General features: G+C 40.7%; 1 protein-coding gene across 5 annotated transcripts; it reads right to left on the bottom strand.

The window, feature by feature from the left end:
• On the bottom strand, positions 1 to 26,351 carry STK17B (serine/threonine kinase 17b). 5 transcript variants are annotated; one of them, XM_051622834.1, is made up of 10 exons: positions 26,240 to 26,351; positions 23,222 to 23,687; positions 19,569 to 19,727; positions 15,562 to 15,774; positions 11,774 to 11,918; positions 11,413 to 11,539; positions 10,426 to 10,474; positions 8,969 to 9,148; positions 6,602 to 6,887; positions 1 to 1,508 (listed from the first exon to the last, which is right to left on the bottom strand). In XM_051622834.1, exons 3-9 carry the CDS (start codon positions 19,688 to 19,690, stop codon positions 6,605 to 6,607), a joined length of 1,119 nt encoding a protein of 372 aa, XP_051478794.1. In that variant the 5' UTR covers positions 19,691 to 19,727; positions 23,222 to 23,687; positions 26,240 to 26,351; the 3' UTR covers positions 1 to 1,508; positions 6,602 to 6,604. The 5 variants fall into 5 exon arrangements, with proteins under 5 accessions (XP_051478794.1, XP_051478790.1, XP_051478792.1 ...); XM_051622830.1 differs by lacking the exon at positions 1 to 1,508 and having other exon boundaries at positions 6,379 to 6,887; XM_051622832.1 differs by lacking the exons at positions 1 to 1,508; positions 23,222 to 23,687; positions 26,240 to 26,351 and adding an exon at positions 22,313 to 22,381 and having other exon boundaries at positions 6,379 to 6,887; positions 19,569 to 19,724.

The raw sequence follows: 26,351 nt of genomic DNA, 5'->3' as shown, positions 1-26,351 counted from the left end.
TTTTGAAAAAAGACCAAGTTTATTCATTTATTTTTTAATATAAAAAGGTCATTAACTGCATAGAAACATGAATTCAGTAATCTAAAAATGTTACTCATCACTCATTTACATGTGGTGATTCCCAGTAATATAGCAGGAAGCAAGATGAGCGAACAATTGCCTACCATGTATGTACTTACATTCAATTGAAGTTACACATGTACAATAATATTTTTAAATAAATCTAATGCACTAATCCAGAATTTGCTTCACTGTATATTTTAAGTTTACATAAAGTACAAATGAAGTATTCAAAACTTAAGTTCCTTGGATAAGAACAATTTTCATTTATTTACATGTACATACAAGTTAGCTTCAAAAGTAGTAAGAAATGTAAACATTAGATACAATGATAAAAATCTTAAGGAATAAAAACTTTGTCAAAAAGTGCTGGCACATGCTTTCAGGTTTATTTTACACATCTTAAAAATAGAATACTCATGCACAAAGACTTTCACAAGCTTCCCAGTTGTAATTTCAGTTCAGTAATATTTTGGCAGAATTTTAAAAGTTAACAATTTTATAAACATTCTTTCTTTTGCCTTTATCCATTAAAACTTTTTGACATTTTCTTCTTAAGTGACATTTAACTTCTGAGTATGTATAAAATAATTCATACTTTTAATTTACCCAGTTCAAATTAGACTCCATGCTGGTGAAAAAACCAAAAGATTAGCTAAGACTCCAACTGGGAAAAAACAAGAAAAGGTATAAGGTACCTGAACACAACACAGCAACTGCCTCCAGCAAAGTAATTTTATAATTATATATATTATCAGTATCACTGAAAAAAGGTTACATGATAATTAATACATAAAGGAGACTCGATGTGGTTCACTAGGCATCTGAGTTTCATCCATACTGAATGTATCTGTTACTTCATTTCACATGAGATGAAGTCTTGAAAAACTTTTACTTCTCCTGACAAACAGTCTTACACACCTTCCACCTCAGTCAATTTTTCATTTGTTGACATGAGTATCATGCAAAATAAAAACAACAGTCCTGAATTCCCTCATGCACTATGGTGATACCTTATATTGAAATCTATTCGTAAAAAAACCTCATTCCTTCCTTGTGCAAAGAAAAATAAAATACAACCTTTTACCACTTACTAAATTCACCTCTCAATCATGTGTTGTTGCAAAATCTCAATCTGCCTAACTATTGACAAGTTCACAGGCACACCTGAAAAAGATTATCATATTGTAGTATTTTATTAAACAAAACAAACCAAATCCAAATCAAAGATGACTAAGTCTAAGCTCTGTGGAGTAGAAAAACCCGAAAGTACTTTAAAGTGCATTTTCAAAATATGTAGAATTTTAATACATTCCCTACACACAAAGACTTCCAGCCCCAGTGTTACAATTAGAATTTTATCTTGTCAGTATTCATTTCAGGCTGTTAAGGCATGACTGGTATTTGCTCTACGTCAAAACTTCACATAGGCATTATTTCCTCAGAGCCTAGAAACAGGAAGTGGAAGGAAGAAGGAACAGAACTTTAAAACAGTGAACTCACCAAACAAACCAAATTTAAAGGCCTAAACATTTATTAGATAGTTTGCCTTTAAATACTACCACACTGCAGTCCATTTATCTGAGCAGGCATGAAGCTAATTATTACTGATAACAATAACTGACAGAAAGATGCACTGCACTTCTACATTAGAAACTTTTAATTGCAGCTTCACTGGCAAAAAGTTACTACTTTTAACTCTAAAGAGGCTTTTTGTTTTGCGGGTTTTTTCATATTAGGAACAAATCAATACAGGAAGACAATACTATTTCAGAGGTTTGATAAAGCAAACTAACAAGTGTATCAAATATTCACATCAGCATGGGGCCCTCATCATCTTCACATATAACTTACTGATAAGAAGAAAAGCAGCACTAATGAAAGGACCTACAGTCTACCCGTTTTCTGTTCAAGCATTCCAGAGATCCAACACAGGAAAAACAGAGTATGCGTTATAATCACTAGGTGGACCAGATTAATAACGCAGGAACACTTCCTTAACTACTAATGATCTTAGAGAGAAAGCAGTTTTCCAAATGGCCCCAACTTATGTCTCATATTTTCAAAACATACCAGCTTTAGCGTCCATGTAAAGCAATGATAACAGTCACAAACTCGGTAAAGCAGCTAGATTCAGTTTCCCTGCTTAGACCAATTTCTTATTAAGGCTAGTCATAAAAACGTGCACATAGTCAACCACTGCTTGGCAAAGCCTGATGTTATGGTTTTAAGTGGCCCAGCAGGTTGTTGACACCTATAAGAGGAATTAGAGAGGGGGTCTTTAGGACCCAGGAGGGTTGGAACAGAGGACTCAGTATTCCCTCCCATCTCCTGCCATACTCTACAAAAGCCAGCAGAACCAGAAGCTCAGCCCCTTTTCCCCTGTGCCCTTCTTTCCTTGCTGCTGCTCAGAGGTTCTTCAACTTGCCACATGCTCTCCAGAATCCAACTCCATCAGGTGCTATGAAGCAGCCTATTCCTGCCATCACCAAGATCTGCTGGGAGGTGTTGGGCTGAGGATTGGCTTGGACAGTTCAAGGGCTACTTTATGACTTCTGGTGTTGTGAAAAATGATTCTGCTCCTTCCTCTGGCAAGTTCACGGTGCCAGAGTTTGGAGGCCCCAGGAACAGCTATTACTTTTTGATTGTATTATTGCTGTGCCTGAATGTGTGCCAGGGGTGGTTCCTAGTTAAAAACTGGCACAGGAAAACTGCAACAAGCAGCAGCAGCCTTGTGCTGGCAGCATGGGAAACCACCGCCCCTGGCACTGCTCTGGCACCAGCAGGAGCCGTGGCAGTGAGCCACACCAGCCCCCCTCAGTCCCAACCAGCCCTTGTCACTCAGGTAACAACCCACAGAAAGCAATTTACAAAGTCAGACCACCTGGTGAGGAATGAGGACTCTGAGACAGGGGGAGGGGCAGGCACTAGCTAAAGAGTCATCCTGAGGCAGGAACAACACTCAAGAATGATTCGGACCCTGAGATAATTGTTAAATCCATGTCCATGAAAGAGTTACGGGATATAAGGTAGGATTATGCTCCTAATGAGGACGACTCACTGATTTCATGGCTGCTGTGGTGCTGGGACACAGGAGATGATGGGATAGATCTGGAGGACAGGGAGGCTTGGCAATTTGGATCACTAGCCAGAGATGCAAGGCAATGATACGATTATTGTGAGGTCCTCTGGATGGTGATCAAGGTAACATATTCAAAGAAATCATAAGCAATACTAACACAGATGGTGAAAATAAAATTGTATGAGATTGCATAGACACTTCTTTACAGGATAAAGCCACATAATTTGATTTTCTATTTGGAAAAAGATTTAAAAATGGGCATGGAAAGTACAAGCTGGTCCACAAAGAACTCCCCAACCTAGACTTCTGCTGCCATTAACAGCCATTACTAGGCAGTTGGATTTGAACACGTGGCAGGTGGTGGCACTCCCCGTGCCAGCCATGGCAGATCTGGTACTGCTTCCACCCCCCAGTCCCGCCACCAGCCCCGCCACCATGGCTCCTTCCATGAGGAAGAAGGCTGGTGCAAGCCTGTGCAGCAGGAAACTGGCCACCTTCCTGAAGGATTTTGACCACAAGGTGAAGAGCCAGGTCCAGCAGCTGTGGAAAAACAGGCAGCACCTGGTCAAGGAGGCAGAAAGCCTGTACAACACTGAGATCTGGCCACTGCTGGTGGGGCTCCAAGAGGTGAATTGGCTGGACTACCTCAGTAAAGGACGGGACCGACACCAGACCAGGCAAGGCTCTGCAGGCATGGTTTGCCTCTCCTCACAAGATCTGTTTTCCAGACCCCTAATCAGTCTAGTCGCCCTTCTCTGCACCCTTTCCAGCACCTCAATGTTCTTCCTGTACTGCGGTGCCCAAAACTGCACACAGTACTTGAGGTGCAGCCTCACAAAGGCTGAGTATAGGTGCCGGATCACCTCCTTGGTCCTGCTGGTGACAATATTCCTGATGCAGGCAAGGGTGGTGTTGGCTGCCTTGGCCACCTGGACACACTACTGGCTCATGTTCAGCCAGCTGTCCGTCAGCACCCCCAGGTCCCTCTCTGCTGGGCAGCTTTCCAGCCACTCCTCCCCAGGCCTGCAACACTGCTGGAGGTTGTTGTGGCCAAAGTGCAGGACCTAACATTTAGCCTTATTGAAACTCATGCTATTCGCCCTGGCCACATCAAGCCTGTCTGGATCCCTCTGCAGAGCCTCCCGACCCTCAAGCAGATCGACACTCCTATCCAACTTTGTGTCATCTGCAAACTTGCTGAGGGTGCACTCTATCCTCTCATCCAAATCATCCTTAGACATGTTAAACAGGAGCAGCCCCAGCACGGAGCCCTTGGGAACAGCACTCGTGACTGGCTGCCAACTGGATTTAACTCCATTGAACGCAACTCTTTGGACCCGGCCATCCAACCAGTTTTTTATCCAGCAAAGCATGTGCACATCCAGGCCATGAGCAGCCAGCTTCTCTAGGAGCATGCAGTGGAAAATTGTGTCAAAGTCCTTGGGAAATTTGCTAAAGTCCTTGAGTGTGTCCAGAGAAGAGCCACAAAGATGATCAGAGGGCTGCAGCACCTCCCCTATGAAGACAGGCTGAGGAAGTTGGAGTTGTTCAGCCTTGAGAAGGCTCCGTGGTGACCTATCAACTTTCCAATATTTGAAGGGATATTTGAAGGGGGCCTACAAGAAAGCTGAGGTAGGGCTTTTTACACAGTCAGAGGACAAGGGGCAGTCAAGCTGAAAGAGGGGAGATTCAGGTTGGACATTAGGAAGAATTTCTTTCCTGGGAGGGTGGTGACATGCTGGAACAGGTCACTCAGGGAGGCTGTGGATCCCCCCTCCCTGGAGGTCTTCAAGACCAGGTTGGATGGGGCTTTGAGCAACCTGATGGAGCAGGAGGTGTCCCTGCCCATGCAGGGGGGTTGGAACTAGATGATCTTTTAGGTCCCTTCCAACCCAAACCATTCTATGAAAGTCAAGGTAGACAACATCCACAGCCATTCCCTTCTCCTGTAAGATATCAGATTAGTCAAACAGAACCTGCCCTTCATGAGCCCATGCTGACTGAGCCTGATCACTTGGTTGTCCTCTATGTACCGCATAATGGTACTCAGGATGATCTGCTCCATTAGCTTCCCCAGTACCAAAGTCAAACTAACAGGCCTGTAATTTCCCGGATCATCCTTCTGTCCCTTCTTATATATGGGGGTTATGTTGGCTGATTTCCAATCTGCTGGTACCTCATCTCACATGACAGAGTTGGGCTTCAGGCACACTGGAATGCATCAGAGTAAAGTTCAGACAGTGAAGACTCCTCTTCATCCTGGTTTTGGTGGGAAGAAAATCTGGCTGTGCAGGACAGAAGCGAACAGACCCTGTCTGAACAGCTGGGAGGAGAAAGTTGCTATCCTGATGTATATTGAGTCCTTGGCAAGGATCTAGCAGGCTTCATGAAATCCAGTGACACAACAGGACTAATGTCAGAAACAACCTAATAGACAATTGGGCCAAAGAGCATGGTATTGAGTGGATATACCATATCCCCTGTCATGCACCAGCATCTGGAAAAATTTAACACTACAATGGTCTGATGAAAACCACCATGCAAGCAAAATATTGGGTATAAGCATTTGGCAGAAGCCACCTGACTAGTTAACACCCGAGAATCTATCAATCAAGCTGGTCCTGCCCTATCAGACCTTCTACATACAGTGGAATGGGATAAAGTCCCTGTTATGTGTGAAAGGTATCTACTAGGAAAAACTGTCTGGGTCTATCCTGCTTTGGACAGAGGCCAACCCATGCATGGGGACACCTCTACTCAAGGTCCTGGACATACTTGGTGGGTAATGCAGGAGGGTGGTGAAGTCCACCGTGTACCACAGGGGAGCTTAACTCTGGCTGAGACCATTTAGTTTGGGTTGCATAGTTTTCATTATTGAATAATGGTGATTAGTTGTTTTCAATGTCTGTCCCTAGGATCATGTAGTGGCATCCAGGAAGAACTCACAACGAGGGCATGAACCCCAATGAACTCTGTACCATCTCCTCTGCCCTGAGAAACCACCACGACGGATGAAGATCCAGAGTCTGGACTCAACAAACTATTGTGTAAGACCACTCTGTAACCTGGTGCGTTAGTATGACAGGAAATGGTATGGAATAAGGGGTGATCGCTAAACCAGGATACCTGAGTTTAAACAAACTCATTTTTAGGTATTAATTAGTTCACTTTGGCATAATTTTTTTGAACTAAAACTTGAAAAGTGCAAAACTATTTAATTTTATCTTCTAAAAAAATCCAAAAAAACAACCACTTCATTTTATTGGTGCAACAATCCCAATTTCTCAGGAGTTAAATCCATTGCCAGCAACGGATAGCAAAGGAAGCACCAGCATAAAAGAATCAAAGTGCATTTCCAGTATGCCAATGCTGCAATGCTGCACAAATTGGCAAGCCATAATCTTATATTTGCCACTAGAATAGGTTATGCTAAATTCATTTTATAAAAGTCTGTGTTACCCATTAACATACGAAGTCTGTCATGAAGTCTTGGGGATACTGCAGTGAATCATCAAATCGGAAGCGTTTGGAGACTGTACTGCTGTCCTCTGGAATGTTTTCTTTGTCTTCCTTCTTGCTACACGTACCATTACAACTTGATTTTGCATTTCGCTCCTCTGAGCATTTTGCTATGTGTCCAGGCATCAGAGAAGAGCAACAAGTTTCTTCAGGGCTACACAGGAGTATGAACTCCCCTTGCTGCAACCACAAATGAGAAAGACAGGCCTCTGCTGTGGGTCTTTCCCTTTGAAAGAGAAAAGGGTAAAGGTGCTTAAGTTAATTGCAGAAATACTGAAAATGTAATCAATCTAGTTCTGACACATACAAAGACATCTTTCAGTATCAGAATTGACAACAAAGCATTAATAACTGTAACTTGACAGAGTCCTGAGTTTAGAGAGTAACCGAAGACAGATGTTTCCTCAGGTCCACACTGATATTGATCAAAGCAGGTTCTTGGTAATTGCTTCCCTCATGATACCACACTTCTTGTGAGTTATTCCAGATTTTGACAAACCATCTACATGAAATGCCAAAATAGAAAGGACTGTTGATACCTGGTCCTGTCCAGACATGAATTTATATCAAGACCTTATGTCCTGGTTTGAGCCAGTATGAAGCAAATTTTCCTTTTACTGATTTTTTTTTTTCCCCTTCAGTAAGCTCTCTTTTAACTAGCAGCAAGTTTTCCATGGTGGGCTGATAATGCCTGAATATTTATGTTACTGCTGGGACTTCAAGGTCACTTCGCTCTACTTAGTGAGTCTGCAGCATCAGATGCTACCAAAGCAGAAGAGCTGTATCTGTAACCCTCTCGTAGGGAGGAGCGGACTAGACGGACAGCAAAATTGACCAAAGTATTCCATTCCATGTATCTACACAAGCTCGGTGGAGACCACAGAAGTCAGCTTCCTTCCTGCTTCTTCTTCCCTTCTCTACTGTTCATGGCTGGCATCTGGGGGGGACTCCATCTATCCATCACCATTTATCCATAGATCCATGCATTCCTGACCCTCATATCTCTGCCCTCAGCTCCAGGCTGCTCTGCCACTCTCTCCAGCAGCGCTCTGGGACATTTTGGGACTGCTCACAGTTCAAGAGGAGATGCTGTGGGAGTTGCTGGGAGTGGGGGGAGGCAATAGGATTTTGCACATTCCCGAACATACTTGTATATAATTATACTTATTTTCTTTTATTACTAGTATTTAATTAAAGCTGTCTACTTTTCAATCCGTAAAGTCTCTCTCTCTTAATTCTCTGTCTCCTTCCCTACCTGAATGGAAGGGGCAGGGAATTGAAAGCTTTGTTGTCACTGGTTTAACTGCCGATCCTAAGTCAAACCATGATACCTTATTTCATTAAAGTAGGCAGTTCATGGATATAACCTCCCATCATGTGCTCTTATTAAAGAACCTTTCTTGACCAAACAACAGGTTCACTCCTGCTTGCTGCAGGCTCTCTGAAGAAGACAGGGACTCATCACAAATTATAAGTAGCACTATAATTGATAATGACTGACTACTAAATATTATTTTCCCATATATACTTTTAGGGTGCTCTTCTTAACTGTGTTTTGGTTTGTTTTACTGCATTTGCTGGTGCAGTTAAAAAAAAATACCCAGATTTAATGCTATACAGCAAGCACAGACACAGTTAATGTCTACAGTTCTCCCACTCTCAGACTATGTTCTCAAAGTTCAGCTACTCTGAAAGGCCTTGGTTAGAGTCTGAACTTCCAAAGAACGCCAAGTTATGGAAAAGTGCCTTACAAACAAAAAGAAGTTTCTACTTTTAATTGAGATCAAGAAGACTGAACATGAGAAAATACTGTATATTTCTGCAGAATGTATGTTCAGTCTTAAGACTGTCAAGTTTTTATATAAAAATTATTTAAAATAGAAAGATATATAATAAATATAAGTCAGGAAACAAGAAAGCACTACATAAAAAATACTGCATTTTCTCTCTCCAAATCATCCAATAAAAGGTTAAATTACAGACAAGAATATCACCTTTCTATATTTCATCAAACTTGCTAATAATCTGTCCTCTGAATGAAAATACAAAGAAACACAAAATAAAACAAAACTCAAAGCAGAAGCCTGAATACAGTAATAACCACAGAGTGAACCAAAGACCTTATTCATACGTTATGGAAAAGCATAAACCTACACTCTTAAATACCCAGCTGATGATACCAACGCATTGTGAAATGTTTGACTTATCGTATCAATGGCATAAAGCTCCCAAAGTAACATTAACTTTTTCTTGGTGCTCCACAAACATATTAGTTAAGATTCTTGTTTGGAGAAGTTTGTCACTTACTCTGGATTTTTTATGAGAAGTTTTTGAATGAAGTCTTTGGCAGGCTGTGAAACTGATGAAAATGTTTCTTCTGAGTAATCCACGTTAACTTGAGATATATTAAGGTAAGTTTCTTGATTATCAGCTCCCACAAATGGAGATTCTTGTGTCAGCAGCATGTATGAAATTACACCTAGGTTCCTGAGATAAGAACATAATATGTAATCCTACTAGGCTATCTAAACAATATAACCCACATATTTACTGTGCTGCAGATGAAATTTCCTGATGTACCCCACACTCAAAGAATTAGAAACATCCTTTAACTTCTCACTTTTATGTGATTCATATGCACAGAAGCACACATGCACAGTCACACACAAGGACAGCTATGTATCTATCTTCATTAAGGGATTTTTCGAAAATTGTTTACTTTCAATATACCCTTTTCTTCCCACTGAGGCTGTTAAGAAAAGGAAGTATATTGCATTTACACAGCCCATTCTTAGATATATGGCAATTCTGCAAAAAGATGGACTTTCTAATTGGCATGTAAATAAAAAAAAACAATCTTTCACTACAATTCTGGATGAAGTGTCGGAGATTTAGTCACCCTTTCTGTACAATCGACATGTGTGTTACAATATTCCCTTGTTGACATTTTTTCCATGAGCATGAATGTGAGTACTACACATCATATGATTACCGCGAGTCTTAGATGGTTTCTTGATACATAATAAAAATGGTTTTGTGATCTGACAGATGAAATAACTGCTCAAAAAAACATCATTAATAGATTCAATTTCTATTCCAAAGTCAGAATTTCCAAGGAGTAATTAGATCCTACCAACTTTTAAAACTAAATTTTAGTTATTTAGATACTTAAGAAAAGCATATTAATATCTTATGGTTTTAAGAAAATATCCCAAAGGTGGCCCTTACATGAACATCACTCATTAAATTAACAGCCTACAAAGGTACACTTAACATACTAAGCTGCGGATTAGTTTAATGTACTTGTCTCAATATTTTATGACTCATTCTGCAGATATTGCTCTAAAGAAGCAGGAAGTTAAAATGCTTATCATTTGTATATTACAATTTTTAATGCTACGTAAGTGAGTAGAGAGGAGTGTCCAAGAGCAATTAATACGTGAAGCATGTAATCCAAGAATAATACCTAAGTATATTATCCAATCTTTGTTACAGTTCCCTTAGAACAAATACCTATACTATACAGGCTTAGAAGCCACCTGCATTCCCTACTAGGTGTGCAACAGATCCATATACAGTAAGTCCTATAAGCCCCAGGTTATATCCCGAGGGCTCCTTCCCCTCCCAACTCTCCCTCTTTTGATCTGCCCACCAACAGAAGTCTGTGCTTGGAAGCCAGATAAACTGTGTCAGAATCTGAATCTAGCCCCTAAATAAAGTGGTCACGCCTACCTCAATAAAATGAATTAGCACATACAACCTACCACATATCTGTAGCTGTGGTTATAGGATCATAGTTTAAGATCTCTGGAGCTAGAAAAGAGATAGGAAGAAAAATACTTCAATAAATAATTAAGTGGCATGGAATCATACACTACATTTCTGGCATTTTTTGGCCAACCTAAATGTTGGCAGTTTCAATGATCAGGTTTATTATTTTCAAGCCACAAGGGTGGGAACAAAGTTATTTCTGTTTGATTAGACTCACAGACTGGTGTGGGTCGGAAGGGACCTTAAAGATCATGCAGTTCCAACCCCCTGCACCCACCAATGCTTAACTGGTTTACACTAAAATAGTACTATATTGCCTAAAGTCTGTTGAATTCAAGTCCCAAGGTATTTTCTAATCAGATGCATGCACATAAAAAATTATTCTAAGAGGTTTTCAAGTATATAACTTTTTAAGGGAAATGCATAAAGCTTTCAGCATGTTAAAACTGCAAAGCCAGATAACCAAGCCAAATTTAGGGTAAGTGGCTGTTAGTGTGTGTTAGGTATCAAGTTGTTCACTACAGATTAAAGTGCTCTTAAAATTGAGTGTAGACAGATCATGAAGAAAACTTGTCCAGTGTTAACAGCAATCTTTCCCTTTCCAAGGAATATTTTAATCTCATTAAATCATGATATTAAATGGCATTCCAAATTCAAAGAATTTTTTTTTTTTGTGCACGCTCATGAGTGTTCTATTTCAACTCTAATCAAAATAATTAAATCAACAAGACATTCTGGCTGTTAAGACAGTCTGCACCATGGCAAATACTATAGCGTTAAAATAGAAGTGCACTTACTGATATAATTTTAGGATATTTATGGTGCAAATACTGACTACTCTAAAAAAGAACATCTCTAAACATGCTGCCTTGTCCTGGTGTCCCTTCTCTAGTAATAAATCGCAAGTTGATAAGCATGTTACATGAACCGTTTGTTTTCTCAAAACCACACATCCCAACTGTGAAGGAACTCTTCCATACCTAGATACTCCGTTGTTCCCATGATCTGCCGCAGTTCACTAGAACTCTCCAGCTTCCGAGACATACCAAAATCTACAATTTTTACATCACCAAGGGGATTGACGCTGCTCAGTAAAATATTTTGAGGCTAGAAAAGATTTAATTCTCAATTAACAAAACATTAGCTGCAGAACCCTCCAATGTACTAAATGACATTTCTCTTATGTAATACTTATGGCTAAATTTTGGTTCTAAAAACGACTTAATCTTAAATATATTCATTTTTCTCCTCATTTTTGTTATGTACTTAATAAATTACTTTGATTATCATAATATTAAATTGAAGATAAAGTACTAAAATAAAGTCTGCTGTCAGCCTCACCTTTAAATCAAGATGAACAATATTGTTTTCATGCAAGCAGCGAAGTCCTTCAAGTATTTGTCTTATAAGTCTTATGATATCCCTTTCACCAATTCTGCCATCCAGATCTGGGACACACAAGTCAAATATTTCTCCTCCAGCAGCACTGAAACACATTGAAGAAAGCTTATGTATTAAATATGAATTTTCAAGTTTAACTGAGGAAAAATATTATATATAGTACCTATTTATAGAACAGATGTTCAATTATCATATTTATATTCTCAGAGATGTTGGGAATATTGTGGTTTTTTCTTTCTTTCTTTTTTTTTTTTTTACACTTATTGCAAGACATCATATAAGCACTTAAATTTTTTTTTTTTTAAATGTGATTATGCTTTTTCTTTCCTCCTAGCTGGCAACAGCAGTTTAGACACTGAAACAGAACTCTGTGGCAGAAAATGGTACCCTCAAGTATGCCTCCTGTGAGTGTGAAGATACCTTCAGGAAGATGAGTTCTATCATCATTCCCTAAGAGAAGCAGTCTTTCTCTTCGAGTCAAACCTAAAATTGCTTCCATTAGACTAGTTCCAGAAATAACTCAAAACAAGAAATCCCAGCTGTACTCCAATTCTCTGAATTTGGCACTAATTTTTATTATTTTTTATTTTTGTATTACATGATGTGACTGTGGTGTAAATTTAAGAACTACAATGCAATCAACAGCTAGAGTTACTGAAGAGCATTTCTGTATTTCCAGAGTGGAAGGAAGCTGCATTCCTGCTACCCTAGGTCCTGCCATTCTGATGGAAGACTAAAAATCAGGTATTTATATCAGAAAGAATAAAATCTATCATGCTGCTGCTGATGAAATATACAGTTGTCTAGTCAGTTAGCAAATTGTATCTTCCAGAACTGTAGTAGACACAGAATATTCAGAAATACAAGGATTCAGCTCTGCTACTTTAAAATCTACCATTTCCACACTAACAACAAAGGTAAAATTGACAAGCTTCACGTTTTCACACCAGATCTCCAATATGTTCTCATCAGTAAAAGGCTGTTGTTTACTTACAGAAAACCCCACTATTAGTACAGCATGAAGAAAGCATGCAAGTAACTGTGCTGTTTGTGGTTTATTAGTTATACTTCTACATTTTGCCACAGTGTCAGCTGTTTCCTTTCGTGCAGAGTTTGAAATTATTCAGCCTTCCGCAAGTGCTGAAGTTTGGAAAGGGAGTAAAGTAGCACCAGAAGACTGGTAGCATACATATATGTAAGATTATCTTCAGAAAAATAACCTAGCAGAATCTACAGGATGCCAAACTTTTAACTGGCAGGTACAGCTCAGAAAATTTTGAAGAAGATTGTGGCAGAGTCAATGGATGAGGCTTACAAAAACACTAAAGCTGGTTTAAAGAAAAACTAAGAACAATTATTCACCAAATCCCACAATATGAAAACTAGGAAGCTACCTGATGAAACTAGCTGATTAGTTTACAACAGATAGAAGAAAAGATTTCTTCACACAGTAGGCCATGAACATCTGGAATCTATTGCCACCAAAGTAGATGGCATCACCAGGTTCAGAACAGGACAAAACTGATTAACAGACTACAGGTCCATAAACACATACTAAAAGGAACAGGCAGAGAAGTATCCTCAGCACAGAACTTCTGGTTGCCAGGACAGCGCAAAAAGAACAGAGAGCAAAAAGTGGACAGGCTCATACACTCCTTAGCTCTTCCTAAATAGCATCTCCCTACAACCATTGCTGGTAACAGCAGTAGATTAGACAGACCACTGATCTGATTCTGTCAGGGCTATCTTAGTTCTTCAGTGAACAAAACTGGATGGATTGAAAATTAGGACACCTGTCTGGTATAGCTGTAAAATGAATTAGTACAGCTGCCAGGTTTCTCTCCAAATAACTGAATTCCTCCAACCACCTTTGCCGTGTAGATTAGAAGAGCAACAACCTTTGCTGTGGGGCTTTTGAAGATGTAGTCAAGTTTTCAGTAACTCCCTCTGCAAAGATGGCCTTAGGAACTAGCATCCATTGCTCCATTTAGAAACTGTGTGTTCACAGAAACTGATTCTTATGACTCTGACTTCTAAAGAACCCCCACAATATAATCCAACAGCAAAGACCATATGTAGGAGGAAAAATATAGCTAACAGGAAATCCTTATAAACTATTTTATGAGTAAGAGACTAATTTCTCGCAATTCTTTAAGTACTGCCTCAGAGACATGAAAAAAAAATAAATCTGTGTATTCTGCTACAGAAGGACATAATTTAGAAGCATAATCAGCCCTCTGCATGTCCCAATAGAATTAGGAACGCTTACTGCAAGATTTCTGAACATTACTACAAAACAGACCATTAACATCAATGTAGTATAAGGAGGTTTTTTTCAGTACAGAGCTTTAATAAGCTAGGTAGAGTTAGCTGAGCTGTAACAGAAGCAGGAAAGTTGGTATGGCCTTTGTGTGAATTTGTTCTTGACAAAAAGTTGAAAACTTGTCATCTAGACTTTGTCTTTCTACATTATTTACTATTTTAGTTTTCTCAGAACAACAAATCATATGTTAGGGGTCATCCAGTTTGAGGAAAAGAATCTTCAAGATTATCTAGCTACTGTCTTTGGAAAATTTGAAGTAATTTATCATCGTGTGTGCAGACCACCGTGAAAAGCTCTTTGAATACTTTGTACATTAAAATTAAATCCTATTTAAACCAAAATACTTTCTCAATTAATTTCCCAGACTGCATTTTTGTTACTTATATTGCAAACAAACACACATACAGCAAATATGACAGATAATTCAAGTTAGATTCCCAAAGTAGTTTTGTTTTCAGAGCTTAAAAGAAGCCACAAGGACATCTAAAAAGACAGGGGAATTTTGGAGGAAACTGCTACAGAAGCCAGTTTTGAAACAACAAAAACACTACATTTAGAAAAACTCAGAACACACAAATGAACTGCAAGTTTTCAGTCATCAAGAAGTGTCCAACAGTGACTGAAGTTCACAGAACACGGATGTGATTTCAGCTTCTCTGTGTAGTTGGCGTCAGTGGCTATTTTTTAAAAATGGTTTGAGATGCATCAAAGCACTGGGCACTTTCTATGAGATTCAAGGAAATTTGTCCTTTGTCAAGGACAAAGATTCTTCAAGAACAAAAATTAAAATTACACACTAAAGTTTGTATTCAGGTTTTACATTAGGTTAGCTTGACCTGAAAACTGATCAGAGCTTTTTTACAAATATCCAACTAGCAGAAGAAATTATCTCCTCAAACTGAAGAGGCAAGTTCTAATAAAAATTACCCTCCTGAGACAGTATTTAAAATATTTCAATTTTAACTTGAGTGAAATTGTCTACAAAACTGAGTTATGCATTGAGAATAAAGATTAATCTTACTATTTTTTGATAGCGTTTGAGAGCTGACAAAAATATTTCAGTCCATTTCTTTTCAATTTGAGTATGGAAGTACTACAGGTTTTGGTGTATTTTGTTTTATGCCTTATACCACATTGTTTCACACAACTCATTTACTGTAGATGTAAGAAAACACATGTACAAATGCAAACATTAAAAATTAAAAGCAACTGATTCAACTCTTGCATTGACACGAAAATAAACAATATCAAAAAAGCCCCTAAGAGCTTATAAAGTACATAATAATAAAATATTAGCATAATGGATATGTAATACTTCTGGGTGTTCAAGCACACCATGCAAAAAGTAAATATACTAACAGATTTGTAACTACAAACATGGAACAGCTGATGAAGGCATACTTACTATTCCAACACTAAAATTATTTCATTTGCTGTTTCATAGACTTCATGGAGATTAACTATGTGAGGATTAGATTTCATTAACTCAAGCACAGCAATTTCATGCAGAATCTCTGCTTTGCAGTCTTGACCTCTTCTTCTTTTCTTTAAAAATTTAGCTGCGTACTCTTGGCCTGTGGATTTAGCTGTACACTTTCTGACCACAGCACATCTTCCTCTACAAAATAAAAAGAGAAAACATTTAAGATCTAAGACAGAAAAAGTATGTAAACTGACATTAGAAATAAAAAGGCATGGTAAATAATTGGAAACAAATGAAAAAATTCCTCACCCACATTATAGCACCTACAGCACACAATAATAAACAAAGTAAAACCCTGTAAATGTAGAAACCCTGTGAAATGTAGAGAACAGAGAAAATAAAGCTTATTTGTATGCTGAGGTGGGGGGAAGACTTGAGTGCAGAAACTTTTAGAATAATAAAAAAAATTTCCCTCCACAAATCATGTAGTACTGCCAAAAAAAACAACCCTAATTATCTGCAAAATGTTTAAAAACATCTTAACAAAAAAACGAAAAACACCCACTACTTAGTGTTCTCTTTCTCAACTACAGTTAGATGAAATGTGCTGCTTTATTTCCTAGCCATCTGTTTAGGTACGGAAACAAAAAATGTATTTTGGCAAAGAACTGTTTTCTAAAAGAAAACCACACAAAACATCAAGTTGACCTTTCAAAAAAATTAAGAGGAAAAAATGCAGTTTTTTAAGCCAAGTTGTAAACTCCTGCAAAAACAAAGTTTTATAATCACAAGTTTTGCATTCCCAGAAATGCCTCGTTGCATACTTGCAAAGTGTTTTCAAATGATACAAGAAACATTAAAAAATAAACCAAAACAACAAAACAAACCAGCTTTAAGAGCTAAAATAAACTGAGCAAAGTTCTAAAAACAGTTCTAAAACTGCATACTAAGAACCATATCTATGCTTTTATGTCTTTGAAAAAACGCCTTTCCAGGCATATTTTTTGTTCCCACAGCACACTAACAAACTTGATGAAGCAGCTCAGCACCCACTCTCTGACCTGCATTTTTTCAACTAAATTAGCCTCTTTAGTAGAAAAGGCTATGGTTCCCTGCAGACTTTGCCTCTCTTCTGGTGCAAAAAACCCAATGCCTAAAAAGAACATCTATACGAAAAAAACAACAACCAACACCTGAGACTATTTTGAAAAATCTAACTTCAGTATTTAATCAAAATGATGATGAACATAATGAAAAATCACTCTCCATTTGCAAATAACCTTGTTAAATACAGTTTGTACAAATCTGACCAAATCGTAAGATATGTAAAGTTGACCTTTAGTCATACTGCTATTGTTTATTTAGAAATATATTCAACAAAACAGCTTCTCTGACATTATTTATTTCAACATCAAATTAGTTGTAAGATTTCCCTGTCCCTTTTTAAAAACACAAAATGTAGAAAGAGGAGAAAACTCAAAACAAAAAATAAAAACTGAAAGTTATTTACAATCTAATATATACACATTCTTGATTTTAGCAGCTACTTGTAAGTCTGAACTGAACGAGTCCTTTCCCAATCATTAAACCAGCTTATTACTGCAGAGAATTTGAAGTTACTGAACTGAGTTTCATAATATACTAAAGTTTAAGATACTCCCCCCCACAGCTTACATTCTTGTTCTAACATCACATCACCCCATCAACCACAAAAGTTTCTCTAAAATTAAAAAAGGGGAACTGGTTGAGTTTCATGAGAACAGCAAGACCCTTCCTGAATATTTTTGCACATCTTCCTTCAAGTGACTGCAGGTGTAACAGCTTTGAAGGGTCAGTGGTTTCTCCGGACTGATTGTGTAAGAATTTCCACTTGTTTATAATGTACTTTTAGTGTGCCAATTATTAAGACAAAATTGTTAAGATAAAAGAGTTGTTTTAGAGCAGTGGAATTTCCCCAGAAATGCAAAAAAGTCATAACTGAAACATTGCACTGAAGCAAGCACAGTGGTTCCCAATCCTTGTTGCCTCCAAAACAACTGCCTAACTATTGCACTCCAGTTTTATGAGATAAAAAGAGATTTCAAGTTGGTTTCATATCCCAAGTTATAAACCACAGAAATTAATCAAGAGAAAATAGTGATGGGACAAGGGGTAATGGTTTTAAACTGAGAGAGGGGAGATTTAGGTTAGATATTAGGAAGAAATTCTTCCCTATAAGGGTGGTGAGGAACTGGAATAGGTTGCTCAGGGGGGCTGTTGATGCCCCACCCCTGGAGGTTTTTAAGGCCAGGTTGGATGAGGTTTTGTGCAACCTGATCTAGTGGTAGGGTTCCCTGCTCATGGCAGGGGGGTTGGAACTTCATGATCTTTAAGGTCCCTTCCAACCTTAACAATTCTATGATTCTAAAACTACTTCAAAAGAAGCCAAGACATCCACACACTGGGGACAAAGCTACTTAACCCACTAAATAGAACCTGCCTGCTTCATGAGTAAGTCTTAAATACCAAAGGACCTAAAAGATAAAGGTGTGGGAGGAAGAAATGGGCCTTAGAAAGCTTGACAAGGGAAGAACAAAAGGACTATTTACTAAGTAACAGGAAGAGGAAGAAGAAAATCACAAATAAAAACATATTACATCTTTTAGAGAAGCTACAAAGAAAAATGGATTTTGTATCCCCTATGAAATGTTGTAAACACTTAAAACATTAAAAAAACAAAAGCTACACCCAGTGTTCGGCCAGGAAAAGTCAAAAGCCTTTTGGAAGACATACTACTCTGCTTCTGTTTCTTTAAAATTTCACACTCATTTTGTTATGCCTGGTTTTTCAAGTACAGAAAATAGTACAAAAAGTACATACTTTGGAATCCACACAAAATCTGTACTTTTATGATGCTTTAGACATCATCTCAGAGGTTTGTATAATCTGCAAATCCAGAGTTTTCAGAACTCTCAGCTCTAGAGGATGGTGCATATGAACAGCTTTCGTAGACCCTACAATTCATAACGAGAGCTGACAAAGGTCTAAGAAAAGAGGAGATGTATGGGTTGAAAGGTGCACTTTTATAAAAGCCTTCCAGAAAATGCACATGCTGGGGAAAAAAAACAAAACCAAATAAAACACAAACCAAGACAACTACGAAGGGTAAAGAGCTTACAAAAATCAGATGTACAAGAGCATCTCTGTTGACAAAGTTACAGGTGCTAAGGTTTGCTACATAGCACAGCAAGGCCCAACTTTGAGACTGATCCGTGCCCCTTCTCTTCAAAGAGCTTGGAAATATGACAAGGCATTATGGTAGCATGGCTTTACACCCAATTCCCTGAATATTTTCAAGGTATGAATTAACCCAATAATTTCAAAAAATCATTAACTCAGATCTCTGAAACAGTATAATAAATACCAAGGTTGTTTGCTCAGTTGTTTTTTTCCTTGTGTTTTATTTCCTTTTTTTTAATGTTGGAAGCATGAGCAGGGGAAGTAGACTGCCAAACTACTCTCAAACAACAGGTTGTTAGAAACTTAGACTAACAGCTTGAGTGTTGGAAGGGGAAGAAAAGGTCTTTGTTTTCTGGACTTCAAAAAAACCTCAACCAAATAACCAATTCGAAATCTCCATTCTTTGTCTAGCACTACTACGCTATGTCATCTCTTCTTCAGTTTACCTACCTGGAATGTGATGTGTGAGCAGATGGTGAAACAGAAGAAAAGGAACCTAATCCCAGATCTACATGCCTATGAAACAGGCTAAATCACTCCAACATGGAAAAAGCTGGTAATTCATGTCTCACTATACCTTTTCCTGGTCCTTAGAGAACCCGCTGGATACTGCAAAGAAGGGAGGGGAGCAGGAGAGGAAGGAGAGAAGCACACTAAATACCCCACCTATGACTGAAAAGGTTTGCCAGAAAAGGCCTATCACTGCACAATGAAATCTCTTGCAGCAGAAATTCCTCTTACTAAAATAAAATAAATAGGAATAATCTTACCTTCCCAGCTCTTTTGATTCAAGAACATAAAAATTGTGGAAATTGTCCATCTTGATTTGTGTCTGCAGAGATGTGGCTAGCAAGCCAGAAAGGCTTTTATTCTCCAGCTTTCTCCTCGACATAGTCAGGAACAGGTTTCTGTCTTCTACCAGTCACCTGCTAAAAGCAAAACAATTACGAGTTTTGGACATTCTATAATTACAACACAGGAAAGTATATTAAGAGTTTAGGTCTATCAGACTAGAATAGCCTTCAGTAGTGACCTGAAAGCAACATATATAATCATTGCAAAAATAAGAGCTGAAAGGAATACTAATTAAGACATGCTAGGAAAACTAATTTTTCTTTATTTTTCTTACTTGATAGTTTTAGCATTTGAGATTAAGTTGTTTTTTCTCCCTGGTGCATATCCATAAAATATTAGGGATAAACAGTTCTAATAAAACTACTAACAACTACCTAACTGTTAATGCTGTGTTTGTTGTTTTTTTTTTCTTTTCTGAAAATACGCTTTAACTCTTCTTTGGATTCTGAGTAAGTTACAGCAATTCCCTTAAGTTTACACCTTTATCTGGTATCCTTGGGGGACTTAACCAAAACTCCTTCCTGTTTGTTGTCTGTCTGCAACACAGTAGGAATAGGAAGGTTTTTTTCCAGTAGGAAGATTCACATTTCTTATTAAACTCACTGAGAGCTCATCTAAGTTTCATTTTAATGCTAGATTATTTGTCAGAAAGCAGTACAAATGAACAAGCTAGCAACTCTTAGCAAGTTCAGATAATTTGGTACCACATTATATAGTAACTGTGATTAAATTACCTTAATAAATCAGTAGAATGGCACATTATGAGGATACACCCACCCACACCACTACTGCTAAAAAGACAAGCAAAATCTAACAGTAAAAATTCTGGGGTTTGGCATTCACATTTATAGGCCTGAAGCATCTCTTCAGGTAAAATGCTAAAGCAAAGTAGAAAAAGGTTACTGAAGGGTAACAGAAGTCTTAATTGACAGTTTATTTAACTTAAAGAGTAGGTTTATTTATACTAATGAGGGAGGAAAACATAAAGCACAAGGCAAATTACAGCTCAGACACAGTTACAAAAATACACTTTCAGTTTTCAAAGGGCAGAAACATACTATCAGAAACTTCTGGGGGAGCACTCAAAACAAGTTATGACTCAAATACAATCCAGTACCAATCAAAAATTGTTCAAATTAACAGTTCTTGGAACTTCAATATTCATATTGGAACTATGCTAAATTTCAATCATGATTCATGTTTAGCAAGAAAACAAAATACAGTTTAAGAATATCTTCAAAGTAGCATTTGATAAGCATGAAATAATCTTTTAAAAAATTATCAAGGACTCACAACACAATCTAACATACAGGTCTTTGAATCACCTTGTTTGTAACAAACATGCATGCCTTTTTCCTCAATTATAAGTTTATCATTTAAGAGTCTGATTCAGATGTCTGAAATTTTACATGATTCTTCTTAGAGATGTACTCCCGAAGTAACAGTTTAACAGCTAAAGTTATCTTGTTCCTATAGTACTTCACCACAAGAACACTGATTTCTATTAAAAAATTCACCTGATTAAGAGCTTACTATTCATAAATTTATTGCATGACCTTTCATTTTGTATTTTTAATCATAAAGAGTTATAACTAGGAAGGAGAACTTTTGACATGTTGAACTAACTTTTTTTTCTCTGGTAAGAAACACATCTCCTCTTTTCAGCCTGCCATCATCAAGAATAGAGAAAAACATACATCCATAGCAGGCAGAAATCTACAAACAGGCACCCAATCTATTCAGGAGAATAAGATCCAATGTCAAATCAATTAGCTATGAAAAAAGGCACGAATTCTCATACATTAACTATTTCAAAAAATTAAAAGTGATACCTCTGTTGCACCAAAAGCCCTAACAGGCGTTAGAAGCCTGGATCTCGCAGAAAACTGCAAGCTTCCCGCTAAACCATCCTTAACGAGTCACTTCGTTTAGCTTTTTCAGAACAAAAGTGTCAGGTCCCCATTCTGGGCGAGGAAGACGTTCAGCTCCAGCAGGGAGCCCGGGAGGAGCCGCCCCAGGACACTGCGTGACAGCGCGGAGCCCGCAGCCCCGGCCGCGCCTGCCCGGCCCTTCCGCGCTCCCGCCAGCCCCGGGCAGCTGTCCCCGCACACCTCCTCTCCCACTTCACCCTGCCCCGCGCCGCAACCAACCTTACGGCAACGCTGGATGCAGACGAGCGACTGTGAGGCGGAGAGAAACCCTGCCCGTCAGCCCAGGCTGCCCTGCCTCCGCCAGCGCGGAGGGGCAGCGGCGGGCCCGGACCCGCACTCCCGTCCCCTCCCCAGACAGCCGGGCCGGCCTCGCCCCGGGGGCCCAGCCCCGGCCCAGAGAGGGCTGAAGGACACGGAGCAGCCCTCTCACTCCCTGCTCTCCGTTCTGCCGCAAGGAGAGCGGGCGGGGTCTGCCCGCTCCCGAACGCGCCCAAGGCCAGCAGGGCCGGGCCGCCGGCGTCAGGGCGTGACCGGCGCGGGGTGTCCGCGGCTCGGCGCAGCTCTCCGCGCAGGCACCCCCGTGCCTCGCGGTGCCGCCGCCAGCGCTGCCCGGGCGGGCAGGCGCGCACCGGCCGACACCGGATAGCGGAGGCGGCAGGAGGCTCCCACCGCCCGCCCTCAGCCCAGCAGCCGCGGCGGGAGCCGCAGGCCCCGCTCCGCGCACTCACGTCTCTCCGCCGGCTCCCCGGGCCGCCCCGCACGGGCCAACGGCCGCCGCCCCGGCCCGCGCCGCGCCCAACCGCCGCGTTTGAAACGCGCAGCGCGGTGGATGTGGCGGCCCCGGCGGCCCCGCCCACCTCGGCACAGCCAGCCAATCCGCGCCCAGCGGGGCGCCCCGGCCGCCCGGCGATTGGTGGAGCGCCCTGCGAGCGGGGAGCGCCCCCGCCCGGCCACCCGCGCCCTCCCGCGGCAGCCGGGGTGGGGCCGGGGCGCCCCGCGAGCGGCGGCAGGTGCGGCCGGTGCCTCCCGTGCCTCCCGTGCCGCCGGCACCGGCCGCCGCTTTGTCCGGCTCTTCCGGGGGGGCCGAGGGGCCGCCGCCGGGGCGGCCGGGACACGCTCCTGCTCTTACTCCTCCGGCCGCGGTGCTGGGAGCCGCGGCCTTGCCCGGCCCCGCTGAGGCGGACCCGCCGCCTCCCCCGCTCCCGCAGTGCGGGGCCCGGCGGGGCAGGGCCGCCCGGTTGTTCGGGAGGCGGTGGGAACCGGATCGGGGCGAGATAGCAGAGGAGATGTATATGCACAGAACAAGATTAATTGCAAACAGCACCGGGGTCTTCGCTGTTCTAAAGTAACAGGCACAAGCACAGTCCCATTGTGGGGAAACTGGGAGATGAGAACCTTGAAGCTATACTGCAAAAGGCATCTTAACAATAAAATGTACCACTGATAGTCAAATCAATCAGTAAAGGTAAACCATTAAAATGCTAGCAGCTTATTAACAAGTCTTATACTAGATCTAGAACATCAATTACTGACTTCAAAAGGATCCTAAAATCTTAACATTTAAAACTTAACGATGAAAGGTTGCTTAATGTCAAATTAACCAATACAAAGACAATAAGGGAGTTAATCTCTCTCACCCTCACACGGCCTCAGCTGGGTGTCCCTTTGTCCAGTCCTTAATTCTCAAGAATTGATCCCTCTGGCAGGTGTCCTCTGGAGAGGAGAAGGTCCAGCACCCCTCCTGGGAAAGCGCAGGGGCGCCCCTGCTCACAGATGGGACCAGGCTTTTCTAGAATAAAGTGGAGTGTCTGCTGTCATTTAACTCTTTAGCCATACCTCCAAAATCTCTCATTGGACAACAAAAGGAAACCAGAGGAAAACCCAAGAAGGACCTTTTATCACCAAGCAAACTCTTTTGTTTATCTGTTAATTCTTACTTTATCTCCGTTTCAGACCTAGCTGTGGCTTCAATGCCACCGGAGAGCAGCTGGCGTGATGAACATCCACGTGGCCCTCGCTTGTCCTGTCAAGATTGTTACCAGCTCAGAGCTTGTTCGGCTTTTTCCTTTCCCAAGGGAAAATCTTTCCACTCCAGGCCTGGGCCTATAAAATTGAGAGACAAAAAGCAACTGAATCACAGAGGGAAGCTGAGGCGGGCACACTGAGTGACAGAGCTACCGCCGTGCTGCCGGCCGGCATCGCGGGCTGCTGCGGGACAGCCTTTGTGTTGGGCGGCCCCACCGAGCGCAGGGCCAGCACAGCCACCAGCGTGGGCGGGATGCACCCACAGGATCTCCCAGTCAAAGGGCTGTATTTAATCCAAACACTGTAATGAGGCTTATCGGTGTGTAGGCTGCATCCCGGAGCGCCAGCCCAAAGGGGAAAGGCTGAGGCAGCGGGGCAGCGCCGGCGTGCGGGGCCGCTGCACAGAGCCCACCGCGGCTGCCGGGCAGGCTGCGGGGCCTGCAGCCTTCTGCCTTTCTGGGGTGGTGCAGCACAGCTGGGGATCTGAGAAAGAAACCACAACCACAGTCACAAAACCTGTCTGCACTTCGCAGCAGTGGCTGCACACGGTTATGCTTTTATGTTCTGGTTGTGACGCAGCTCGCGAAGTCTTGGGCAACCATACTACTGGCTAGGACTAGTTAAAAGCATAAATTGGGATACCAGTTCTCACAGACTTTGCATCTACATGTTCAAATGGCATCAGAACCTACTTTTGATTACTCTTATACAAGTACACATCTCACACAGAGCCTGTTTGACAATCTCATGCATGTAAGCGGCAACTGGGTCTTCAGAGCCTCTTGCTTTAAGGAGCCCAAAGGAAAAACTGAAGTTAAAAGACTTTACCTTGTGATTTCAAAGCCCTTTTTTGAGGATATAAAATAGCCTAAAGCATGCATTAGAAATAAACTGAAATTAGAAATTCTAAAATAGCTACAATTTGTTTGTCAAATGGATTTCCTCTGTGGAGCAATCCAACCAGCTGCCCTAGAAATTTGCAAGTATCTGTTTTACAATAGATTTGCCATAAAGGCAGTAAGAGTCATGTAGCATGAGAGTTTAAGAGTTATAAATTTAATTTTAGCAGTGCACCATTAGAGTTATGGGGTGAATTTTGTTTATGCCATGGCACTGCCAGCAGAATGGGTAATTGCTATTTACATGGCGAGCACAGTGCCCAAGTCACACTGTCACAGCCATATAAATGAAGACGAGATACCCAGCTTGAGAAAATTGAAAGTATTGTTGGAAGACTTGTTCTACCATGCAGCTGGCACAATAAGATACACCCACTAAGAACAAGAGCTGCTTTTCAAGAGTAACTCCTGCTTGCTTGATCTCCCATCTACACTTTCAGCATTTTGAGTTGTGGATACTTTTGAGGCAAAAATGCCCAGAATCTTTGCTCCCGCCCACAAAGTGGGACCATCTCTGTAGAGTTCCAGACCATACTGGTTCTTCATTATAATATGATTTCAAATACATTTGCCAAATAAAAATACCATGCATAGAAAAGACTTGTTTTGTTGAAAACCATTCTTAGTGCAGTATGAAAAATGTTCTTAGTGCAGTATGAAAAACAAGCAGCATTCTGAACATACCGAATGATCCGCAGGAGTAAAGTTAAATGATGACTGCAATTAAGATGCTTTAGGTTATTATAGCACGTGGTGCCAAAAAGTAAATGACAGTGTTTATGTTTGTCTCCTTAGCTGCTTGTGTGCCTTAACAGATCCTTTTCAAGGCCAGGTTTTGGTCTACTCTCCCTTTAAGTTCTAAAAAACAAATAAATGCTAAAAATGCTTCATGACATGTTATTGTAGCCTTGGTTATCTGTTTATATAATGCCATAGAAACATCTATGGCACTTAGGGAAGGGTATAATTGGCAGGACTCCACCCTGAGGACTTCGGAATTTTACTTAGACACACCACCACAGAGAATGACAAACAAAGGGTGGGGAAGGGGGAATGGCAGGCTGAAGGTCACAACAGTACAGGATCATGAAGTATGCTTATTACCAATGCATGCATCTGGTCATTAATTGCTAGCTTTAGCTTTGGGACATTAATTGTCCCAAAGGTGCTAGCCTCATAATTCCCATTTCTTTTTTCTCATAATTCATTCTTAATAATTTATCTTGCTTTCCATAATTATCAAAGTTTGCTTTTTCCAGTCTTTAGAGGCTTTCACTATTTCTTCTTGATCAGTTATCCATTTGGCAAAGCCTGATGTACACCTCACATTGTTCAGAGCCATAGGTGTTTTAAGAAGCTAAACTTTTGGAAAAAGCTCAGTCCCCTCCAAAAGAAGTGCTGATCTCAACTCAAACCTGTTGAGGAGTTGATGTAATTTGGACCAAACAGACAAACCTTCACAGCAGGTAACGTTGTCACTACAGTGGGGGGACAAGTTGACCACATCAAGAGCCACATAGGTGAAAGTTGAGAATGTTTTAGCCTTCTTCTTCAACTGTTTTGACAAGACATTGACAAAGTGAGACCCTCATCTGTAGCACCAAGAAAAGCCTTAAAAAACATGAGGCAAATGAGTAATTCCACCAAGCTGCTTTGTGTCTGTGGCACTGCCATTCAGTGGGGCAGAACATGCTTAACTAACACGATAACACATGCAAAATGAAGCCTTACCTGAGCATCCTCAGTATCCTGCAGTTCCAAGGTCACGAGGAAAGATCCACATCTTCTACATGTTGCCTCTGCTACTGCAGCCTTCAAGAAACAAGAGCAAATCTGCCTGCAA

The sequence above is a fragment of the Apus apus genome, chromosome 6 (assembly GCF_020740795.1).
Source record: "Apus apus isolate bApuApu2 chromosome 6, bApuApu2.pri.cur, whole genome shotgun sequence".
In the NCBI taxonomy this organism is placed as follows: domain Eukaryota; kingdom Metazoa; phylum Chordata; class Aves; order Apodiformes; family Apodidae; genus Apus; species Apus apus.
Note: the sequence above shows the minus strand (reverse complement) of the source record. Positions and strands in the feature narration are given on the sequence as shown.